This window comes from Lontra canadensis, unplaced genomic scaffold (genome assembly GCF_010015895.1).
Source record: "Lontra canadensis isolate GAN:19392208 unplaced genomic scaffold, GSC_riverotter_1.0 scaffold4, whole genome shotgun sequence".
In the NCBI taxonomy this organism is placed as follows: Eukaryota; Metazoa; Chordata; class Mammalia; order Carnivora; family Mustelidae; genus Lontra; species Lontra canadensis.
Genome location: NW_022630998.1, coordinates 19,316,908 through 19,335,260, shown reverse-complemented (window position 1 = coordinate 19,335,260; position 18,353 = coordinate 19,316,908). Strand labels below are relative to the sequence as shown.

General features: G+C 39.1%; 1 protein-coding gene across 1 annotated transcript in view; it reads left to right on the top strand.

Moving 5' to 3' along the window:
* The first annotated feature begins 2,559 nt into the window (after positions 1–2,559).
* RHOBTB3 (Rho related BTB domain containing 3) overlaps positions 2,560–18,353 on the top strand; it is a 52,870-nt gene continuing 37,076 nt past the window's right edge. The window contains exons 1-3 of the mRNA XM_032846150.1: positions 2,560–3,177; positions 3,355–3,580; positions 8,324–8,510. Of these exons, the coding sequence (XP_032702041.1) occupies positions 3,176–3,177; positions 3,355–3,580; positions 8,324–8,510 (415 nt within the window). The 5' untranslated portion in view covers positions 2,560–3,175. The remainder of the gene's footprint in view (positions 3,178–3,354; positions 3,581–8,323; positions 8,511–18,353) is intronic.

Below are 18,353 nucleotides of genomic sequence, written 5' to 3'. Positions count from 1 at the left end.
CTCGCTCATGTCTCAAGTCAGTGTATGCTGTGAGGCAGCTCTGCTATAACCAGTCGTTCAGGAATCCAGCCTTCCTCCATGCTGCAGACCAACAATTTCAAAAACATGGCTTCCACATCAACCTGGCTTCCTCCAGTTAGCAGAAAGAGGGATAAAAGAGAGTGGAGCAGGCATACTTTTCTTAACTGTTCAACGGGGATTATATTCTACTGCCAAAAATGAATTGTCTGGCCCTATTTACATGTAAAAACTATGGAAATGTAGTTTAGCTATGTAGTTTAGTTTACCTGGAAGAGAAGATGGGTTTGGTGAGCATCTAGCTGAGTTCTATTGTATATACAGATGAATTTCTAATCTATAATTATCATCAGGTCTGACTTTGGAAATCTCTCGGGAAATCAGTCTCTTTTTTTGCTTGTTGTAATAAAGGCATATGCACCCCAGCATGAATTTCAACTCTTGATATTTTCTGAACAAGACATGATCTTCCATGTCTCTACACCTTTACATGTGATTTGCATATGATGTCTGTCCATTCTTTCTAAAACTCTTTGCCTTTCCTCCTCCCTCCTCTTCTTCCACATCTAGCAATTCCTCCTCATCCTTTAAGATGCAAGACAATGTTTACTTCCTCTATGAACCTCTCTCTGATGACACACAGGCACAGATCTCTTCCTAATGTTCACTGAACTTTATCCTTGTACTTTGTACCTACCTCTATTACTGCATGTGTGAGCCTGTATTATAATTATTTAAAGGAACCTGTATGTTTTCAAAGAATTGGGTGATTAATATTTATAATATAGTGACCTTTAATTATAGAACTTAGTTTCTCAAGGTTAACACTTGTGTCTTATGTATCTTAGTATCTCCCAGGCCTGCCTAACATACTCAGTAACAGAGGAGAAAAATGAATGTTCTCTTCCTGCCAGTTTCCAATCCCCCCCCTTTTCATATTGTGGCAAAAACATATAAAATGTATCATCTTCACCATATTTAAGTGTGCATTACAGTAGTGTTAACTATATGTGTCTTGTTTGCAATAGATCTCTAGAACTTCTTCATCTTGCAAAACTGAAACTCTGCTCGTTGAACAACTCTCCATTTCCTCCTACCCCCAGTCCCTGGTAAACACAGTTCTTTCTGTTTCTAAGAATTTGACTAGCTTAGATACCTGATGTAAGTGGAATAATGCAGTATTTGTCTTTTTGTGACTGACATTTCACTTAGCCTCAAGATAATTTCACATAACCCTCAAGATTCATTCATGTTGTAACAGATGACAGGATTTCCTTCTTTTTCAAGTCCAAATGTTTCATTGTAGGTACATACCACATTTTCTTTATCCATTCATTGTTAGTGTCTGTCTTTTTGACCTGTGCTTGATTACTAGAGGGGGAAAATATATTTTCTATTGACCAAGAGAAAAGGTGATCCTAAACTCTTAAATATTTCAGGATGGTTTATGTTCTAGAGACTAAAGGAGAAATTTTACTTAGTGCAAGGGAAACTAGATTTAAAAAAAAAATCAGTGACTACAGAATGAATGCCTCTTGTCATAACCTATGAGCATGAGAAACTATATTATACTGCTTCCAACTGAGCAGCAAGGGCCCATAATAAAAAGCTGTTCACATTCCAAAGGCCTCTTACCCTAGTCTTGTCACTGCCCTACTCAGCACCTCAGTACCTCTTCAGTACCTCATGCCCTCAAAATAGCTCTTTTGAGAAAAGAAATTTTAAAGTAGGGCAAAATAAATAAGGGAAAGGATAAATAAGGACTCTTAAAACACAGAGCACTTGTGAGGATTTTTATGTTTATGGAGAAGCTGAGTCCTACAGTAACCTCTGGCCCTTCTTCTTGGTGTTAGTGGATTCCAGTGTTCATTTGCATTAAGGTAGTTCGAGGCCGTTTAGAGACCTTCATAACCTTTACATTAGTGCATTATCATGAAAGAATCTGAAGTATCCTTGCATTAGCATGATCGTTATTATTTCACTTGGTCTAAGAAGCTACTATTAAATGTGTAGCCATTATGTGTACTGAAAGATCTCCAAGTAAACGAGCATTTAGCTTGTAAACACCTCACACGTAACTTCTTTTTTAAACTATCACAATAAGAACCCCAGCACTTAAAACAAAAAAAAAAAAAAAAACCTTGCAGTTTTTGGTAAAATATGCCAAATATAGCTTGAAATAGTAAATAATCCCTCAAAAGCGATATTAGCAAATTAATTGGTGTGTGAACAAAGATCCCTTTCTGCACCAGCATGAATGTTGCCTTTATTTTTTCCTCACAAGTATGATTTTAGAAAACAGCTGTAGTGCATGTTGACAAATGACAAAGCGGCAGACATGGTAAAACACTTTCCATCAAAGCCAAGAGGGGAAAAAAAAATTGGGCTGCCAGAGCGGCCAACGGGTTTGAATGCCTAGCTTCCCTAACCTCTTTTTTCCCTAGTCTTTAGGGAGCGGAGGCCTCACCGCCCCACCCCCCTTTCCCTGGCTCTGGTTACAGCCTTTCGAGTTGAACAAACTTGCTGCAGGCGGATTGGCGATCAGGAGCTCTCAGGCTTGGACGTTGTATTTATTAATTTATATTCCGCGGGGCCCTGTGCGGGCTGGCCCTTTGTATCCCGCCTCCGCTGCCTGGGCTTGGGGGCCCCGGCGGGAGCGCGCCCCCGCGTCCGCCCTACCCTCAAGGCCAGCACGTGCTACGCCCGCCAGCCTGGCCGGCCGAGGGGGCGGAGGCCCCGGCTTTTTTCCTAAGCCACTGTCGGCCAGAAGGAGGAGCAGCAGCAGCAGAAGGCGACAGCTGCCCTGCCCAGAGAGCGCGGCGGAGAGGGGGCTGCAGCGCCCGGGCTCCTGGCCACTCTTAGCAGCGGCGGCGGCGGCGGCCGGGAGGCGGGGAGCGGCGGGCCGCTCGGGATGTTCCCGGGCACTTCCTGACTGGTTGGCAGCGCGCACACGGCCCGACTCGCACGTCCCCGGCCCCCTTGTCGCTCGCTCGCTCGCGCGGGCCCGCTCTGCGTCGGCCGCGCCGCGGTGGAGGCGCGCGAGGGGGACGCGGCCGGGGATGAGCTGATTGCGGGTAAATACGCCGTCGCCTGGCCCCGAGAGGCCGCGAGGAGCAGCTTTTCTCCGAGTCTCCGCCCTGCCCTTGGATTTGAGATCATGTACGTACGCGTCGCGGTCCTGCCATTGTCTCTACCCCAACGCGTGTCGTGCGCCCCAGCGCGAGGGGCTCTTGCTCATCCTCGCCGCGCGCTGCCCCCCGCCCTTCCTGTTCGGATTAAAGTGATCCTCGCGCTGACCACGCGCCTCTCTCCCCCTCGCCCCTCTCTGTCGTGTAGGTCCATTCACATCGTGGCGCTGGGGAACGAGGGGGACACGTTTCACCAGGACAATCGGCCGTCGGGGCTCATCCGCACTTACCTGGGGAGAAGCCCGCTGGTCTCGGGGGACGAAAGCAGCTTGTTGCTGAACGCGACCAGCACGGTCGCACGTCCGGTGTTCACCGAGTATCAGGCCAGCGCTTTTGGCAATGTCAAGCTGGTGGTCCACGACTGTCCCGTCTGGGTAAGGGATGGCAGCTGCTCGGTGTCGAGGCTGACGGAGATTTTCTTTCATTTCCCCCCCCCTTCCTCTCCCTTTCCCCCCTTTTATGCTGTGGACCGTCTGGGTCACCTGCGTAGAGTTTTTAAACATTTGGGGGGAAATCTTTATTTTCCTTTGTTTCATTAGGCAGGGGGCAGCCCAGTCAGAGAACACTCTTAGAAGGCAAAAAGTCCCAGTGGCAACATGGAGCACTTACTCATGGGCTTCAGGACTGTAGGTTGTCCCTTGGTAGCTGGCAGTTGAATGTGACAACCCCAAGGGACGGGGTCACTAAGTTTCACCAAGAGAGAGCAATGTTTTTTCATGCCTACCCTGTGGGTGAGAGTGTAATATTAGTGTTCTAAAAATAAAGTCCTCTGAAAGCTCAACACAAGCAAAAATAAATTTCACTGGGACAGTTCAGGAATAGGACCCCTGGAAAGGAGAGAAAGAGAGAGCGACTGAGAATTAATTTTAAACCACTCGTTTATAATACTATCCACTTTTGAAAATTTTAATTCTTGTTTTTAATTTTAATAATGCAGATACTCTTAATATAGTAGCTATTTGTTTTCAGTGACTAATAAATCAGAAATAATGATACTGCTTGGAATTTTTAAAAAGCTTTAAAATTTGTAATAATTAAAAGAAATTGTAATGAAGTTGATAAAATTCTAGTCTGATTCTTGAGTGCTTGATAAAAGGAGAAAGAAATCTACTCTCTGACACATACATATTTTCAGTACATTATAATATAATAATTATAATGTAATACACAAGAACAGTAGTTATTTTAATGTTTTCATTTAATTTTATTTGAAAATTTCTGATTCTATACTGGTATTGGAGTTAAAATAGTATAACTAAAGCTGAAGATTATATTTTATAACAGATGAAAGCTTTAGTGTCTGAAAAAGATTACAAATTATCATGTGAGATTTTATGTTTAAACATCAATTGTAAAAACCTGAATTGTGTGCTATAGGGAACTAATACATCTTTCTAAAGGAATGTATGGAATGTGCCTAGAAAAATTACTTATGCAAATTACAAGATGAAAAGATCACTAGCTCAAGGAAATTTTCAGTTAAAGGATATTTATGTTAATGGGCTAAAATAAATAAAACAGGTTTTTTTTCAATAACCAGGTTTAAACTCCTATTTATCACAGTGACGATGCCAATCACAAGAAGCATCGGTAAGGAACTTACTGGCTGGAGTCCATGCAAACAAGTGAAACACTTCTTTTACTTTGATCATTTCATTGTGAAAGATGGTACAATTTAAAAACTTACCGGTTTTACACGCAGTTGAACAAACGTGGAGTGAATAGAGTAAATAAATTTAAGGAAAATAAAATAAGCTGAATTAGGATGTTAGGATTACTTTTCCTGTTTTTTCTTCAAGCTGTTAACTCTTTACTGTTCATGTTGTTAATTTAGCAAAAAACAATACTTATGATGCCAGGTACTGTAGTAAATGAAATTTTCCAAAGGATTAAAATAAGCCTCTGTAGTCTAGATTTTTGCCATATACTGATTATTGTGCTTTATTGTACTAACCACATTTTGTTTGTTTAGATTCTGGTCCTGTTTAAAGCACTGAGTTTTGGTACACTTTTTTGGGTTATAATGATCTTCAAATCTAAGGGAATACATTTGTAAACCTTCTCTTTATAAGATGCTTTTCTTTTCTTGGTGGTAAGTAAAAGTCCTTCAGAGATACTCAGGTTGGTTGTGTTTATCAGCTAATACTTGACGTGTACCAGAACAGAATATTCAGTATAGCAAAGCAGATAGAGCACAGGTTTTGATAGCAAAAGGACCTGATTTCAGATCCCCACATTGCTGCTTAGTGGTTTTTTCTGGTGAGTCACTATCTTCTCTTAGCCTTGTTTTTCCCTATGTATAAAATAAGACTCTGCCTCCTAAAGACTCCCTGGCTCCTAGAGCTGTGCTGAAGAGTAGATGAGATGATACATGTAAAGTTCTTAAGATAGAAACTGACATGCTCTAGTAGGTAGTCCAGGTGGTAGCTACTCTAGTAATACAATGTTTATTGCAACATCAGTCTAACCATGTATCCCTTATACTAAGCAAAGTAAAGTGTTCCTAATCATTCAAGATTTACACAAATACAATACATTGAGGTAGCAGTGCTGGTACTTAGTAGGTGCTGTATTTGCAGTGCCAGCAAGTGGAATAAAATTGTTGTTTTGCTCTAAAATTTTAGATTATTTTTAAAAAGATGAGTTCCATTCTCCCAGTGTGGCTCCAAGTGTTGCATTGCATAACCTCCCAGAGGAAATCCTGGAACTGATTTACAAGGGGTGGGAGAATTTGATTTCCTTCGTATTTCTAGAAACCAGGAGAGCATTTTCTCTTTGACATAGCTTGATTAGAAATGTGGTGTTCGTTCCTCCTTGGAATCAGAATGAGATAGTTTTGCTTCTCTTTTCTAGTTTCTTCTGTAGATCTGTAGCCTCACTCTGGATCCTTGCTGTATATACTTGACACTTTTAACATAAATGTGTTTCAAATTCATTTTATGTAGTTCATTATTATTATGTCTCTCTCAAGCCCACCCTCCCTTTTTTTGTGCAGTTACATTATTTTATTTCTAGATCTTTTCCTGTTTACCAAAAATATTCCACAAAAAGCACTGAGGTAATGTGTGCACAGTTTTCTTGTGCAGGGTTTGAAACTCTGATTTGTGTTAAAAACAAAATTATTTTTAGTTTTAATATCCTCAGTACAACAGTGATAATGTTGCCAACACCCATTTTCTCATGATATTTTCCTCTAAATGTCTCCTCTCCTCCCAGTACACCTCTCTAGTTACTCTGGAATTTTAAACTGTTTGGAATGCAAAGAGTAGTTACTTTTGATTTGTTCTCTCAGAGTTAAATGGCTGTTTAATGTTGGTCCCACCTCTGTTTAGTTTTTGTTTTTTATTCCATTCATCTGACTTTGTTCTTTTTCTTTGTTGTACTTGTGTACCCTTGTTATGCTTGTATACTTTGAGCTTGGATATTACAACAGATACAATTGGAACTGAATGGATTTGTGGTTTGGGATTTGGAAATTAGGGTAGAGCTCTGCTGGGAAGCTTTCACATTTTCTTGATCTGTGTCCCACTTCACTTCTCCCCTGGCTGAGTTCAAGTTCAAGACTGCCTTTGGCGTTTATATTCCTGTAGTTTGCCTATTTTTCTTTTTTGGTCCTTTTATTTTTCCTTTTTAAATACCCCTGTTTTCAGGAGGGTAGTTATATCTAAAAATCTTGCTGTTCTTGTTACTCTGAGTGTACTTCTAGGAAGTGGGTGGATTGGGGTGGATGTAGGGAATTGGGAGAGGCTTTGCTGGACACTGTGGAAGTACTGGTGAGAAGCAGCTCTCTGCAAAAGGGGATTGCTGTGTAACACTTCTCTAGAACTTTCCATCATACAGTAGAAGCTCTGTCACATGGCTCTTGATTGACTCATTCCAGCATTATTAACCTGTTTTGGACTCATATTTCAAAGTGTGAACTTTCATAGCCCAGCAGTTTTTAGACCTTTTAGCCACATCTAACTGTTTTCTTAATCTAGCTTTAATATATCCTGGAAATACATACCAAAGGCTGCATGAAATGACAAATAATGATTAGTAATTAACTAGAATATGAGAAGAAACCTACTAATGCATATTTAGCAATGGTATTAAGATACATATTTTTCTTATGCTATTATTCACATAGAAACTTTGAAAAAATACTTTTAAAATACCAAAGCTTTTAAAGATTAGGCTTCATAATAAATTACTTTTGACCCTGATTCTAAATATAAATGTTATTAATTGTAGTCCAGAAGTAAAAATTTTAAAATTGAAAGACTTATCCTGAATTTTTAATTTATATAAGCTAGATACACAAATTGAAAAATTGGTTCATTACAATGTTCACACTTTATAATATACAGTGTCTTTTTATGAAACATACATCCCTTCACATACATATACACTATATGTATACACTACTGTCCAAAGGGTGGATAAAGTTGAAAAGTATACATACATTTTGAAAATATGTATATAATATGTGCAACTCCACAGAATTCACAGTGTATTGCAGTTTAAAACACTGAACAATCCTGCAGTTTCTAATTGGGTCACAGAAAATCCTTTGAAGCTTCCTTACTCATACTGATGCTCTGGCATCTAAGGCTGTGGTGTTAACATTTTCAAAATTAGGAGTGCCTGGGTGGCTCAGTTGGTTAAGTCTCTGCCTTCAGCTCAGGTCATGATCTCAGGGTCCTGGTATCAAGCCCCACATTGGGATTCCTGCTCAGGGGAGAGCCTGCTTATCCCTCTCCTTCTGCCTGTCCTCCTTGCTCTTGCTCTATCTCAAAGAAATAAATAAAAATGTTAAAAAAATTTTTCAAAATTATTAGGTGATAAAAGTATGACATAATTTGAAAACAAAGTGCTTATTTGTACTCTCAGTAATTCTCTAGATTTCCTTTATAGTACAACAACTACACTGTGGTCTAGGTTAAATGAATACACAAAAATAGAAGAGTTGGTAGGCTTCAGACATTTTTATTTTAGGTAATTACTTATTTAAAAATCAATTCTTTTTATGAATTCCAAAAAGTAAACTACAGCAAAAAATGGTGTGTGTCCCATTTTATTTCATGACTGATTTGAAGACAAGTAGACTAACGAGTGCTCTTTGCATTTTGGTTTAGGACATTTTTGACAGTGATTGGTATACCTCTAGAAACCTAATCGGGAGTGCCGACATCATTGTGATCAAATACAACGTAAATGACAAGTTCTCATTCCACGAAGTAAAGGATAATTATATCCCAGTGATAAAAAGGGCATTAAATTCAGTTCCAGTCATCATTGCCGCTGTTGGTACCAGACAAAATGGTAAGTATCTAATTTTTTTTTCTTACGATAAGAGTGCAGGTACCAAACTAATTTTAAATAGTGTTAAGTTTATTAATGATTGATATGGGTTTTTTTTTGGAAAAAAGATGACTGTGTTCAAATGCCAGCTGTTATCTCTTCATCACTGGGTATGATAGTGAGACATCAAAGGAAAGTGTCACAGACGACTGCTGGGATTCTGATGGGTACAAATTTGTCTTCTAAATTGCTCTTTTACAGAAGTGAAGGAAGTCAGTGATTGTGTTCTTTTGATCTAAGAGAGGTATTAGGCTGGTGCTGAGCTCTGGAAGACTCTTTTCGACATTCTAAAGGCCTGTCCAGTGGGAAGGATAGATTGCCTGCAAAAGGATTGGGCTTGGGCTTGGGAGCAGGATTTTTACATAGCTAGGAACGAGTGAGGTGGAGACACTGACACTCGTGCCTGAGAGAGGGGCTCATTTCCTCCATGGCCGATGGATTCAGTTGGTTCAGTCCGTTCCAGCCGTTGCTGCTACGCATATCGTCGTCAGATATCCTTGGGCCGACACAGAAGTCACTTTGATTTGGTGGTATTTTGATAGTTCTCTTTAGTGGTGTTTCCTCAGTGAAGCTGGCTTGGAAATTTTATTCTTTTTTTTTCTTCTCCCTTTTCATTAAGGTACAGCAAAGGAAAGGACATAAAGTTCACGAGGTACCATGAGTGCAGCTTAATGCATTTTTAAATATATATACCTCCCTGCAGCCATCTTACAGGTCAGGATAGAGAACATTTGCCTCACTTTGGAAGGCTCTCTCATGCCTCTTCCCAGTCACTAGCCCCCCTTCCATGAGATGACCACTGTTCTGACTTCTCACCATATAAATTAGTTCTATCTATTCTAGAAATTTACATACTTGGAATTATACTGTATGTAGTATCTTGTGTCTAATTTCAATTAGCATAATACTGACATTCATCTCTGTTGTGCTTGTCTACAATTTGTTATTTTGCTGTGTATTTTTCATTTGTGTCAATGTGCTGTACTACATTTATTCATTCTCCTTTTCATGGTTGTTTCATAGGAATAGGATTTTGGGTCATAGTCATAGGGTAGGTATATTAGAAGACACAAATAAAGTGGGCTTGACCCTTCCTTGACCCCACATCCTCTCTACTCCCCTGTGTTTCTTTTTATTACTGGCCTCAATTCTTGAAAGAGTCATCCACACTTCCTGAGTCCACTTCCTGACTTCCCATTTATTCTTCAGTCTACTCTAGTCTGACTTTGACTTTCACAATTACATTGTATTTGTTCTCACTCAAGGTTACCAGTTAAATGCTTCTTGCCAAATTTGATTTCCCTTTCCATTTAATTTACACTTTAACTTATATTTTAATACCAATTCGCCCTTTGAGGTTATTTGAACACATCTCTTCCTCCATTTAAAAAAGCTACTCTTTCTTTCATGGTTGTTCCCATTCTTTGTCTTGTTACTGGTCAACACCCCCTCCCCCATACACATATTGAAGCACTGCATCCTTAGTTGTTGCCAGGGTTCCATCCTTTGGCTTCACCAATTTCTTGCTATTTTGAATCTGTTAATCTCCTGTTCTCCCTTTCCCTGTGTAGTCACTGATGAATACCCAGTCTCTTTCTCCAGCTTTAGTTTCTCTTCCAACCTGTGTCACCACAAAATCTTCCCCTTTCTGCTGAATTCCATGTCTTGGTGAATGATGTCAAACCTATCCATTCACCCCTACTAGAATCATCCAACCCAACTTTCCTCCCATTCCCCATATCTAGTGCACTAGAAGCTCTTTTGGTTTCACATTTCAAATAAACCTCAAATTCATTGCTTTCCCTTTATCTTCATTGGATTTTAGATCCTAGTCATTCAATTATCTGTCATAGTAACCTTCCTTTTGGCTTAAAGGGGCAGTTCCTGATCTTGTAGGATCTGAAACTTACAGAGTTCTAGAGGTCCTTTGTAAGGGAAAAAAAACCAACATTACAGACACACACACACACACACACACACAAATAAGCATGACAATTTGCAAATCTAAAAAGCTATCAAATAAAACCACAATGAAATGCTACTTTACACCAGTCAGAATGGCTAAAATTAGCAAGACAGGAAACAACAAATGTTGGTAAGGATGCAGAGAAGGGGAAACCTTCTTACAGTGTTGGTGGGAATGCAAGCTGGTGCAGCTACTCTGGAAAAGGGTATGGAGGTTCCTCAAGAAGTTAAAAATAGAGCTACCCTGTGACCCAGCAATTGCACTACGAGGTATTTACCCTAAAGATATAAATGTAGTGATTCAGAGGAGCACCTGCACCCCGGTGTTCATAGCAGCAATGTCCATAATAGCCAAACTCTGGAAAGAGCCAAGAAGTCCATCTACAGACGGATGGATAAAGAAGATGTGGTATGTATATACAATGGAATATTACTCAGCCATCAGAAAGGATGAATACTTACCATTTACATTGATATAGGTGGAACTGGAGGCTGTTATGCTGAGCGAAATAAATCAATCAGAGAAAGACAATTATATGATTTCACTCATATGTAGAATATAAGAAACAGCACAGAGGATTGTAGGGGAAAGGAGGGAAAACTAAATGGGAAGTCATCAGAGAGGGAAAAAAACCATGAGAGACTTAACCATAGGAAACAAAAAGGGTTGCTGGAGGGGAAGAGGGTAAGGGGATGGGGTAATTGGGTGATGGGCATTAAGGAGGGCATGTGTTGTGATGAGCACTGGGTGTTATACACAACTGATGAATTATTGAATACTGTATCTGAAACTACTGATGTACTATGTGTTGGCTAATTGAATTTAAATAGAAAAAGAGAATAAATAAAAAAACTGTCAAATACCAGGCACCTGGGTGGCTCAGTGGGTTACAGCCTCTGCCTTTGGCTCAGGTCATGATCCCAGCATCCTGGGATGGAGCCCCACATCGGACTCTCTGCTCATCAGGGAGCCTGCTTCCTCCTCTCTCTCTGCCTGTCTCTCTGCCTACTTGTGATCTCTGTCAAATAAATAAATAGAATCTTTAAAAAAAATCTGTCAAATATCATAAACATTTAAAAAATATTTCTATTATTTAACAGCTTGACATTTCTTTAATTTTTCTTATATTCTTTGGCTGCATAGTCTTTGATTACTTCTTCATATGATAACCACTTTTGCTATTTTCTATATAGAGAAGAAAATTATAGTGTTTCTTCCAGTGTATTTCTTCACATTTCATATGTTTCTGGTGACGGGCACTGTCGTTTGTGTTGTGTTCCTCTTTCAGCCTGGCATCTTTGTTTCACAACACCAAACAAGTCTACAATGTAGGTGGCAGAAGCATTCCTCAAGGCTATTCGTGTACCAGGACAGTTCTCAAACATTTAACTGTACAAGGAAGTGACTCCAAACCACAAATAATATCTCACTAAACCTAAACTTAAATTCACATTAGCAGGATCCCAAAAATGCCTGTCATTACTCCCAGACTGCCTGACATAAAAGTGAGTTGGAGTGGAAAGAGGCAGTGGTCTTTACCAAGTATAGTTAGAGGATCGTATTTTGCAAATCTTACAAAAGCATATGACTGTGTTTCTCCCAAGGCTTTGGAAAAGACTCACACACAAGGGCCCTGACACTTAGGCTTCATCAGCTTTGTGGTGAATTGACCTATGGTCTCCTGTTCCATCTTTGATTCTTTCTGAAATAAATCCACTCAGAATAATCATCCTAGAATATAGGTCAGATCATGATAGTCAATGCTTTCAATTCTTTAGAAACTTACTTCTTTTTCCCTTCTATTTGCAAAATTTCAAACCCAAGAAAATTGACCAGAACAGTGAACTCCAGAGATTACACACACACACACACGCGCGTGCACACACACACACACACACACACAGACACACACAGAGACACACAAAGAGAGACTCTCTCTTTTTTCATTTGGGAGTGAATTATAAAATTATGGTATTTCTTCAGTGCTGATTACTTAAGCATGTATTGTCTAAGACAGAACCATTTTCCTATCAACCATAATCCAACCATCATTCAAGATATGTGACATACTATTATCTATGATCCTATTACTTTAAACATAACCCACATTCACATTTTCCCAATTGTTCCAAAGCTATTTTTTTTTAATCCAGAATGAAATTAAGGACTACACATTGCATTTAAATGTAATGTGTCTCGGGGTGCCTGGGTGGCTCAGTGGGTTAAAGCCTCTGCCTTCGGCTCAGGTCATTATCTCAGGGTCCTGGGATCGAGCCCCGCATCGGGCTCTCTGCTCTGCAGGGAGCCTGCTTCCCTCTCTCTCTGCCTGCCTGTCTGCCTACTTGTGATCTCTCTCTGTCAAATGAATAAATAAAATCTTTAAAAATAAATAAATAAATAAATAAATGTAATGTGTCTCTAATATCTCTCTGGTCTCTTTTAATCTAGAACAGTTCCCCAGCCTTCCTCCGCCCCCTGCTCCCCCGGTCTTTCATGACACTGACATTTTTAAAGAATCCAAGCCCATTATTCTGCATAATTCCTTTAGTTGTAGTGGTTGCAAAATAGTGATTTTCTGTCATTCCACCTACACTTATAGTTGGTATTCTTCTGTAAATAGAGCTTATCCTTCTCTCTGCTCCCACGTTTCTTTTAGAATCATTATAATTCATGGATTTGTTTTTTTAAATTCAATATTTTATAATCTGTTCTTATCCTTATCCTTTCTGTTGCTCATATTACTCCAAATTTGCATGGAGGGAGTCTTTTCAATTTAGTTCCAATTAGTTTTTGAGTGTTTCCTTATTTTATGGCATAAGATGTCCCAGGCTCACCTGGAATCAATCAGTCATTTCTTCAGGGAGCCCTGGTTCCATTTAGTGAGCAATGACATTAAGAAACTAAGATCGGGGCTTTAGGGGTGCTCATAACTTTGTCATTGCTTCAAGGCCCATTCATTGGAGATAGATACATAGATACATAGATATGTTAAATATATGTCTTTTAATCATGAGTTCCCATTGATACTTTTTCCAATCCAGTATTGTATCTCCCTTCAGTAATTTTCTCTTGTAATGCTTTACCTAAAAGTCATAATCATTCATGATCTATCTCCTGACTACTTTTGCAACCTTGTAGGCACAGTCTTTTGTATCTGATGTACCTGACACACTGAACTCCTTGAACTTAATGTCTGTCTTTAGATCTGGGGACGTCTCAACTTCATGATTTCTTCAGATATCACCTTCCCTCCATTTTTTCTATTCTGTCCTTTTCGGACTCTTATTAGACTGATGTTGAAACTTCTGGATCTCTCCTCTGTTTCTTCTATCTTTCTTTTATATTTCCTAAGCTTTCTTTCTCTGTGTTGTGTTAGAGGAGAATTCTGTGGTCTTCTTTTCCCAACTCACAAATCATTTCCACAGGGTCTGTCCTACTCTTTTGCTTTATTACGCTTTAAAAAATTCCCACAGCTTTTCATATCCGAGATCTCTAGCTGGTTGTTTTTCATAATTTCTTCTACCTGTTTTAAACATGTATACTTTAAGAAGAAAACCTCTCTCAAGTAATTATATTTATTTTAAATTCTATTTTGGTAGGTCTATTAAATCTTGCCTTAAGGAGGACAATCTAAGTCTTGTTATTTAATATTTTATTTCATAGTATGGAGGCTTCTTAAATGTTCGGTAATTCTTAAATTGCCTAGTTTGCAGTTTAGATTCTCTGTTGGATTAACGCCTTTCTCCTCCTCTGCCCAGCTGCTTTCTGAGGTTGGGGTGGGAGTGAGAGCTCATATGAGATCTGTAAGCCTTGCTGCTTCCACAGGGGTCTGCAACTGATCTCCACTCAGTTGTCCATGGGCCTCCTTATTGCTCCCCCATGATTGAGCAGTGAGTATTCTTGATGTTGCCCAGTGTGTGACTTCCCACCTGTCCTCTGAGCTTCAGCTTCTCTCGTTGGTCCTGTGCTATCTGCCTTCAGCCTTTAGGCACTCCTCCTTTCTGGGTGATGAGTTTCTCTCCTCTTAATTTTTGAGCCTTGCTGTATATGCACATCTCCCTTCCTCCTTCCCCGGCCCCTCCCTTTCTTCCTTCCTTCCATTTCTCTCTCCTCCCTTCTCCCTCCCCTCTCCTTCCCCTCTTTGTTCAATCATTTCTTTGATTTGACAGGGAGAAGAGTTGCAATGTGGGCTTAGCTTGCCATTTCGAAACTGGAAGCTAATGTGTTGTTGTTTTTTCTTACACCCAGACCTCTTCATGTGCTATGCCCTCTGATGGGAGTGCCCAGCCCTGCACAACTCCTGTCATATCAGCATGGCAAATTCATACCTATCCAGTAAATCACTACCTTTTCTATGAAGTCTTCCATAATCCCCAGGCAGAGTTAATTTCTTCCCTTCTGTTCCCTTCCCTTCTGTTCTAAAATAAGGTATGCAAAATGTTCCCATTTTGCATACCTTATTTTAGTATTTATTATATTTATTATATTATAATTTTCAGTCATGTCTATGTTGGCTTAGTTGACTATGAGCTTTTATCTATGTATATTTCTTGTTTGATACGTGGTAGGTACTCAAGAAACATTTGTTCAGTTAGTGGATGAATGGTTTTAAACAAGATGAAATTCATTTCACATATAGATGTGATTGCAAAGTAATTACCAAGCTAAATCTGTTATTCAACCCGAGGATTTTTATTGCTTCCCTTTCCCAGTCCCTTGTAATACATGAAGCTGTGCTGTGTGTTCTCCTGATAATTCCTCTCTTGAGCTCTTTTTAGAATTAGTTCAGCAAACACAATCAGTCTCATCATTTTCCTTTGTTACATATGTTTTGACAAGCTTGACTTGTATGTCTTCTTCATCACATTCGGCTTTGAACAAATTTTTGGCTTTTACTAAATATTGAACCCATCTTTAAAAGAGAATTTTTTTCTCTGAACACACCTAGGGGTATTCATAGCCTTACGTTCCCAAAAATGGGCATCCTTTCTTCTTTTCTTTTTGAAGTTCTGATAGAGTTGAGTACATCGCTAGGCTAGAATTCTTAAAAGGATTTCTAAAACTTTCAAGCACTTCGCAACATTGTAAGAATCACCTTACAGATTCTGAAAACCACTGCTTTGAAAGAGATACCATTCATTTGAATTCCAGAGTTACAACGTGTTTGCTTTAGAAAAAAAAAAATAGACACTTGTGATAACACCTTAAAAGGTATCACATAAGAGAAAGAAAAAAGACTATAGTGTTAACTAGAAGTGTAACACTGATGTCCAGAGTCGCTGTGACCCTGAGGTGGGCTCACAGAAGTGATATCCTGAAGAAGGCACTGCAATTTAAAATATTTTGAGTCCTTTTATGGTTACTGGTGAAATGCATAATACAGGTTTATTTTTTTCTAAAAGTGTTTTGTTGCTTTTCCTGCTATATCCACCACATAATGACGAGACATTTTTTTTTCCTCTTGGGTACATGTGAACAAAAAGCAATGTCTTCTGTGTCACAGAGATGTGAAGACTAGATGTGAAGAGGGATTTTCTAGGCGTGTGTGTCCGTAAAGGGCCATGGTTACAACATAGTGGAAAACCATGCTTAGCAGGGTTGAACCTGAAATTAGTTGGATTTTCCTTCAAATCAAGATTATTTCTTAAAATTGTTTTACATTATGTTCATTTAATTTTTCACTTGAAACACTTTGCTTTATTTTTGTTTAGAAATGCAGTTTAATAAGATGGACTGCCTTCTCACCCCATCCCATCAACATAAGGAGAGCTTTGTAGGCATAAGAAGGCCTCTGTCTTCAGAAAATCAAAGGCACTGTTTATGAATTTTTGTAAAGAATGCGAAATACCAATGTGTTATTTTTCAAGATAGGCTAAATTCTGTTCAAAAACTTTATGTGCTCCAAACCAAGATAATCTTGGAAAAAGTAAAAGCAAAAACTCAAAATTCATGGCTTAATTTTGAGAACCCAAGCTTAACTTTTAAATCACTGTGTCTTTACTTAAACTGAATTGTTATCTTATCTTTTGATATCACTTTACTTGTCAAATAGAGCAAGTAACAGTTTTATCATTGTTTTTCCATCTCTGACACACAAAGAGACTTGGACAAGTCACTTATCTTCCCTGAGCCCCAGTTTCCTCTTCTGCAGAAGGAGGTTGTAAATTCCTGGTTTCTGAGCTCTAAAATGCTTTCAATGAGGCTAAAATTATCTACATAGTTACATACGTAGCACACGCATGCATTGAATATCCTATGTGTACCTATATATGGCCCACCTATATGCAGTTCATTGGTAAGGAATTTGTTGTGTAGGCTGTGGAAGTTGCCCAAATGTCTTTTAAAAAATTTTTTTTTAGATTTTATTTGTTTATTTTAGAGAGAGGAGAGGGAAAAGCAGAGGACAAGGGAAGGGGGAATGATCTTAAACAGAACACACGCTGAGTGTAGAGCCTCCCATAGGGCTTGATCTCACGACCTTGAGATCATGACCTGAGCCGAAATCAAGTCAACTGCTTAACCGACAGAGCCACGAAGGTGCCCCACAAATGCCCTTTGAGGGCCACTGTACTTACTCTCTCAGTTACCAGACTGTTGGGTGCTCATGGTGCACGGCGGAGTCCCTTGCCGGGTATTACCTTTAGCTCATAGAAGCTGCTTGCTCAAGGTTCTGCCTCCTCCACAGCAGCCCTCATCTAACCACTGATTATCTTGATCGATGAAGGGGCACAAAGACACAGCTGCCTTTCTCCAAATGGGGAACCATTCTAAAAGGCCATCAAAGCTCCAGACCCCCCAGTAAGATCTGCTAAGATCTTTGTTATAGCTATATTGCAGTTTGAATTTTTCCTCTGCGCAGTCCCACTTCCCTCACCCCTGAAAACATTTATTCCCACGATCACTCCCTCAGTAAACCTCCTGCACTCCAGTCTCCACTTCAGCGTTTGCTTCCCAGGGAAACTATAACAACATGCATTTCTAAAAATGGACTTATCCCTGTTTAATTTGGCTGCCATTTAAACAATGATATATCTGATGTGTCATGAAACAAAACAAAGCTTTCTGCTGAATCTAGAGTTGAACATAAATTTTTAACTTTATTGAGGAGTGTCCTAATAGGTATGTTGGTCTCTCACCTGCCCAGCCATGCATCTGTACACAGTACAACCATGATGTTCACATTTAGGACAGTTCACATTTTTTTATCACATACTTTTTATTCCTTTAGTTTATGATTTTTTAGTCTTGAAGAGAAAGATAAGTGATTCAATTTGGTTTCTGCAGTTGAATACTTTAGAGTCTAATAATTGAAATGTCTGGATTAATAAGAATGTACTTCATATGAAATCTACAAAATTTTGCAGCCTTGAGGATTCAGATCTAGTCAACTTGGTGAATGTATTTCAAGTTTATAAAAAAAAAAAAGGAAGGAAGAAAGGGTAGAAAGAAGGAAGGAAAGGAAAAAAGAAAAGAATAAAAAGCTAACCCACTGTTTTCCATGGTTTCTATGGGCAATTATGTTGTTAATTTGTATTGATACTCAGGATGTCAGGGGTGTATAAAGAGAAACATGTCCTCCATTACTAGCTGGTTGGTTTAATTACTATAAAAATCTTGGTAATATATATTAACTTATTTTTAAGTTCTTATGTTTTCTAAAATACTGTTTATTCTTCTTGCACTCAAAGCTTGTTTACTTGAAAGACCTTTCTATTAACACTGATGCTTTTTATTCAGAGTCTGGTGGATAGTGGACGTACTACATGCTCCTGAACTATGGTTCTTGTATGAATTGTTAATTTGTTGTTGAATGTTCAGGTTGCCCGTGTATATTTCTT